The sequence below is a fragment of the Poecilia latipinna genome, unplaced genomic scaffold, assembly GCF_001443285.1.
Source record: "Poecilia latipinna isolate Pla-1442-1.1 unplaced genomic scaffold, P_latipinna-1.0 Scaffold1844, whole genome shotgun sequence".
In the NCBI taxonomy this organism is placed as follows: domain Eukaryota; kingdom Metazoa; phylum Chordata; class Actinopteri; order Cyprinodontiformes; family Poeciliidae; genus Poecilia; species Poecilia latipinna.
The window spans coordinates 174,731-181,281 of NW_015114460.1; the positions used below are offsets into that span (position 1 = coordinate 174,731).

Below are 6,551 nucleotides of genomic sequence, written 5' to 3' on the forward strand. Positions count from 1 at the left end.
AAAAAAAAAAAAAAAAAAAAAAACAAAAAAAAGAAAAAGAGGGGACACCACTTTTATAAATCAGTTTTAAAAAAAAAAAAAAAAAAAAAAAAAAGATACAATGCGCTGATGTGAAAAACAGATTTTCTAGCTAGGTATAGATTATGTAAATGGTTATAAAGAGATATATTTATATTGGTGCCAATTTGCAGACCGTCTCAGGACACATTGAGCTCAGCTGATTTCTCAAATTAAAGTTTTCTGTCTAAGGCTGTGAACAGCCTTCATACATTCCTTTTCAAGGAAGTGCAGTGTGCTGTGTGGCGTACAACCACAACAACAGGGTTTGTACAAACCAGTGGAAAAACTGGATTCTGTGAACCTAAGAAAAAACGGCAAGCTTTTTTTAGTTTCTGTTTACAATAATAGTGTCGTAAAACACATAAAGGTTTGTTGACCTACCTTTCCCATGTGGGCATTCTGTCATTTTTTTGATTGTCAGACGACGGACTACATATCTCTCTGTATAGTTAGCTTTTGGAGGACAACTGTTGAGCTGCCAGATCTGGATATTAATGCAAGACAGGTGAATTTGCCATCATTCCAGGGCAGCGAAAACTGGAAGTGGATGTTTGTTTGAGGACTAAAGATACACTCTTGTTTCCCCATATCTAGTTTCTTGGGTTGCCCAAACAGTGTTTGGTGATGCTTTTAATAGGCTCAGACTGAGTTGGTAATCATTCTTTGAGTTTGACATGCCGCCCTCCCCTAGCCCCCTCTCCCGCTCTCAATTGCCCATCAACTATAATAAGACCTGGAATGACTGGCAGCTGAAGCTTGCAAAGGGAAGTCGAAATAAAAATCACAAAGATTGGATGTTAAGTAGTTTGTAATATGTGTGATGAAATTGTGGCTTGACCTGCAGCTATTTTATCTCGGAGTACTAAATCCTACTTTGTTTACTTTTAAATTTTCCTTTAATTATGTCTTTCAGGATCAGTTTATTACAGATTATTATACTGTAATGTGTAGCCTTCGAGGTAGATCCTGTTTTTAGGAATCTCATTGTTCTGTAATGTCAGGATTTCTCATCCAGTTGGATTTTCGGGCTCTTATCAAGGACAAAGTTTCGCCAAAGCGTAGCGTGTGGAAGCTTTTTACGAGAAACGTCGGTAAACACGAGCAGCGCGTTCTCATTATCAAGGCGCATCTTCCCAATTGATCGCCAAACACTGCAGGCAACAACAAGTCCCGTCTCTTTACATAACCCTTCCACGAGCACGGAGGAATGTAAACTGGAAAGGGCAGATCCACCGCTCACACCCCTCCCATCCCACACACACACAATCACACACGGTCAAAGTGAGTTCCACACACATGCACCCAGTCACTCCTTATCTCCACCAACAGCTTTGAAGCAAGAGCTCCCTGACCCGTCCACATGTGTGTACGTGCACGTTAGGTAGAGTCAGGGACAGCAGGCAAGAGCCGAGGGTTTTGCGACCAGATCTGGAATGGGAGGGAATGTCACAGTTGCAGCTGCTCTCTTGCATTAAGAGGCTCTGAGGCTGACAGAGGACAATCACAGGGACATACCCCCCAAAGGAGGACCCTCCGCTGTGGTGAAGTCGCAGTGCAGATCGCCTGTGGTTTGCGCGGCCGAGAGAGGGGAACGCTGGATTGAGGCGTTGTGTTTGCGCGCGCGCAACTGCCCCATCCTGTCTGGAGCAAAGATGAGGATGAGGGAGCTTACTTTACGTCAGGATCCCGACCTCAGGAAGGAGCTGGCTCTCCTGGCGCGGGGATGCGACTTTGTTCTGCCTTCTCGGTTCAAGAAGAGGCTCAGAGCCTTCCAGCAAGGACAGGCAGGTGTTTTTATTGAGTGTGCTGAACTTTTGTGTCATAAACGTCATCGTCGTTTCTCGTTCTTAGAGCGGAAACGAAACGGTTGTTGAACTTTCTGAAGGAAAGGTAACAAGAAGTTTTTTTTTGTGGGGGGGGCTCTCTCTCTCTCTCTCTCTCCAAAGATGATTGGGGGGACTTTCTTCAATCTGATTATATTTCTGTTTTGGTACATTGTGTCCAGTTGCTTCCCTGTCTTCTTTCAGACCACATCATTTGCAATGTGCAAAATGTCATGTGGCTTAACAGTTGTGCTCAAGAGCTCTGCAAGCATGAAGCGAGAGAGGGAACAGCGCGGGGCAACAGGAGATGTTTATGTCCTTTTATAGCCATGGCTGATACCAACACACAGCACTGACAAGCAGAGGATCAGCAGCATTTGTCATTTGTCATGATAAAATAAGCAGATTATCACTTGCGGTTTACAAGCATCTTTTGCGCCAGGTCCAGAATTTAAAGGCCTTAATAAGCTGTTGTTGAAATCTTTATTGATATTGAATCAATACAAACCCCAGAGGCATTATTTAATATTTTTAACAAGATGCAGTGCGGGTGTGTTTTTCATTATTAGTCACAAATCGATTCATTTGTAAATCTATTAGGGCGAACAAATGGACCTTTGTGTAGGACCTGATGGTAGCATCATGTTTTCAAGTTGCCTTATTAACAGCGTAACATAACAATACTGACTGCAACTGGTTTCACCTGTCATTATGTTGTTAAAATGCTACACTCTTATTACTTGGTTGAACTAAATGTCACTTTGTGATACACAAAACAGGGATCTTAACAGTGTCGTCTCATAACTCCAAAGTCTTCACAGTTGGAGACTTAAATGGTTTTCCAGTCGAGTTTGTGGTGATGGTGAGACTTCGACAAGCCTAAAGTTCTGCTGTTTGTATTGCCACTAAAAAGGAGGGCAATTACAGAAAACGACAAACATCCCACTTCAACAAAAGCATCACAATTACAGAAGACTTTCATTGTGCATTTGATCTAAAATGATGCTTCTTATTTGGTATTATTTGCTGATGAATGAAAATTGACTAACAGTTAGTGTTTGTCATTCTGTGATTTCAGTCTTTAGCAATGGTTGTTTTCTTGGTTTGATTTGAAGGTTTTCGTTCTTTAATAGAGGAAGAAGGTTTGAGTCCAATAGAAGATTATTCTGACTTCTGCATCAATTCATCTGAAGTGGCAATACTCTAAAACTTTTTTTTAAATCAGTGAACCCAATTAAAAAATGAGTCTATTTACTTGTTCTGAAAGATCTAAGCAGATGAAGAAACGCATATTTGCTGTCTTCTTTTAGTATAACCTTATTGGGATTCCTTACACTTGAGTATATGTATTAGAAGACTGTTGCTGTTTAAAGAAATAATAGCAAGAACTTGATAAGAACCCAGCAGTGCACCAGTTTTCTTTTTCTTTCAAAGATTATGCAGCTGCTTTATTCAATATTGTTTAACAGTGATATCATGTTTGTGTTATCGGGAAGTTTAACAGAGTTTATCAGTACAGCAGATATCAATGTGAAGCGTAAAAGCATGATTCAACTCCCACAGCCCTGGGGCTGAGTTGGGTTCAGTCAAGTTCACCTTTTATCAATTAGACTCTGTTGGTGTGAAAACAAGCAAACTAGAGAATCCACCAAGAATATGATTCCTACTGAATAAGTTTTACCGCAACAGTTGTGTCTTCACACCTGTGGGAAAAGTTATAAAAATCAGTTTGCTGCCTCCTATTTTACTAATGAGAAGTTTAAAGATCTGTCTTTAGATTATGTAATATCCAAAGTAAATTGGTCTAAAATGTAGGGGTGCACCAATCAGTTTGTCTTTAATTTTTGTGATGATTACATATGAAACCCACCTTATCTTGTCACCCTTTAGCTGAGCACCGAGTTAGCTCACTGCTATAACAATAGTCAATGAAATTTACCACGATGAAAAACTCTAAGTTTTATCAACACTAATCAAATCTAAATCAACAAAAAAGCACATTACTAGCTAATTTATCAGTGTTTTATCAGAAGTGGTGACTCAACCTAATGTTAGCCAGACACTTCAACAAGCTGCTTCCTTTGCTAAGATCCATGATACAAGAAAGTTACAAGTTTTTGCTCAAATAGCCCTTTTAGAAAAAAGTGTTGGCAGAGCATTTAAAGACTTTAGAGTCCACACCTGAAGATTATTTAGTTTAAAGAAAGCACAGGTTTCTTCTAAGTTGGAAATAACTGAAAATATGTAATATCGTTGCAAAAATCTAAAATTTTCACCTAAAATTTTATTCATTTTTAGGTGAAATAATGTGTTTAATTTGTGAAACAAGAAATACCAAATTTAAAATTCACATTTGGTTAAAAATAAAACTGAATTTGAGGAAAAATAAAATATTTGGAAAATACAAGGCTGTTTGCTCCCTTTGTCTCCTTTCCGTAAGCTTTATAAAACAATTTTTATGTAGATGTGCATTGGTGCACTGTATGAATTAAAAGCGGTTTGTGTTCAAGACCAAGCCAACTTTGAACTGTAAGTTTTGCATATCGGTTATGCTTGACACAAGTTTGATGATTTTTATGATCCAAATGCTTCTTTGTGTTTTCCTTTTCTCTAAAAGTTTTGTATTTGCTTTGGGGAAACTGTGATAAAATAGAAGTCGGGCCTTTACAGAACAGACACTGTGGTATATTTTTGCCCTATAGCTGACCCTCTAACTGTGGAGCCCTCACGTGTCTCCTGTCAGAATTTAAAATTAACACATGCACTGCATGCCCCCTATAATTAAACCATTAAGTCTGTCGCTTACACATATCACACTACTGCCTCTCATCAGGTAGCAGTTTTCTTACGTTGTGCAAAGATGTCTCTGCTTGTTTTTTTTCTTCATCGTGAACCACAAACATTCCTGCATCATAGCATTGTACTCTATTGATCCCTGGGGAGTCAACATTGTGGTTTTTGAGAGAACATATAATAGCTTCTAGTAATCTAATTTCAGACTAGAAAACCTGGCTTCACATCTTCAAAGCCTCCACACCGATGATGAAGTGCATTTTAGAAAAGGTTATGCAAAAGTGTCCACAAAGTGCACTTTTACAGTTTTAATAGTTGCCACCGATTGATGCGATAAACAGTGTTGTTTTGAGACAATTTCAAGTACTATATTGATAATGGCACAATGATGCAGATTTGCTCTCTCAGTAAAAAATAAACTTTACTTTTTTTCTTTTTTTTCTTTTTTAAAGAACACTTCACACTGGAACTGGAAAATATTTTAAATATACAAACTAAAACATGACAAACAAAAACAATAAATAAATAGGAAATAAAAATCACACACAGCAGAAACCACAAATACAATGGGTTACGGTGTCTCTTTAAATAACATTGCCCTTCAGGAAATACAAGTCAATAGAATGGAAATGATCAAATCCATTTTATCATGTGATTAATTGATTATTCCGACACGCAATAAAGGTCAAAAACTGCTCTGGGAGACTGACGTGTTAATCCTACCTACATTTGTCTGAGCTTATAGAATTCAAAAAAGCTACAAAAAATTTAACTAGTGGAAAAATTATGTTCAGAATTACTGAAACATATGACTTCATGCTCATCAGGATTACCATCAGATCCTAACTTCATCAGGAATATCTATTGCAGATAAGTGGATAATGATTATGAGTCCTAAGTATTCGCAGCCCTTCCCTGATGAGGTCTTCAGACTGGGTAGAGACATGGCTACATGTGGATTAAGCTGTGTTAGCATTTTGCTGTGTCAGTAGCTAACAGTTTTTGTCTCCGTTTTGTTTTTATTTATTTTTTCTTCTTCAGGCCCAGGTGAGGACGGAGGAGCCGGTCACCACTGCACTGAGCGAAAACATTCCCAAGTTTTACTTCCCACAGGGCCGGCCCCAAGCCAACCTCAACATCGACGGCCTCATTTCCAAAATTGAGAAAATATTTTCGCAATTCCCAAATGAAAGGGCCACCATTGAAGACATGGGGCTGGTCGCCAAGGTGAGAACGTGAGCAGTCGCATCGCGGTCCGGCCGCCCACTGGCGGATTATTTTCACTGGTGCCATTTGGCTTCCGACGATTTGAATGTTTGCTGGTTTAAAAAAAAAAAAAAACTCCGATTGGAAAATATAATTTCCGTGTTGCTAAGGAATGTGGTCAGTGGCCTGAGGAGCACCTGAGAGCAAGGACAGCTAAGTTTACTTAGGGAACTCTGTAAATGATATAATACTGCCTTTTTCCCCCACCAAACATAGTATTGAATTAAAACTCCCATCTGTATTTCTTTTGCATTTGCTGTCTTTTAGAAGCTGCCCTTGTCATGCACTGCCTTGTTTTTCTGTCTTAGGCCTGCGAGTGTCCCCTCTACTGGAAAATGCCATTGTTCTGCTCAGCTGGAGGCGACAGGACGGGTTTCGTCTCAGTACACAAGTTTGTGGCTATGTGGAGAAAGTAAGACAATAGCTATTTTTATTCCCGCTAGACCATTGGGTCATTCTCTCCCAGCTAAATAGCTCACACATTGGCCTCTGAACAATAGTGGCCGCTCACTCGGGGAACATGGTCACTGAAAACACATCTTTACTGATTCCCCCCCCCCCCCCCCCCCCCGCCCCAGCCCCCATACTTATGAGTTATGTGGGAACAAA

General features: G+C 39.6%; 1 protein-coding gene across 5 annotated transcripts in view; it reads left to right on the top strand.

The window, feature by feature from the left end:
- The window catches only part of ppp2r3b (protein phosphatase 2, regulatory subunit B'', beta), a 27,248-nt gene that overhangs the window by 8,851 nt on the left and 11,846 nt on the right, over positions 1–6,551 (top strand). For 4 of the 5 annotated variants that reach the window (XM_015014748.1, XM_015014752.1, XM_015014751.1 and 1 more), the window contains exons 3-4: positions 5,718–5,903; positions 6,251–6,354. In XM_015014748.1, coding sequence (XP_014870234.1) covers positions 5,718–5,903; positions 6,251–6,354 — 290 coding nt within the window. Of the gene's footprint in view, positions 1–1,367; positions 1,845–5,717; positions 5,904–6,250; positions 6,355–6,551 lie in introns of those variants that run through there. The other variant, XM_015014753.1, reaches the window with a different exon arrangement.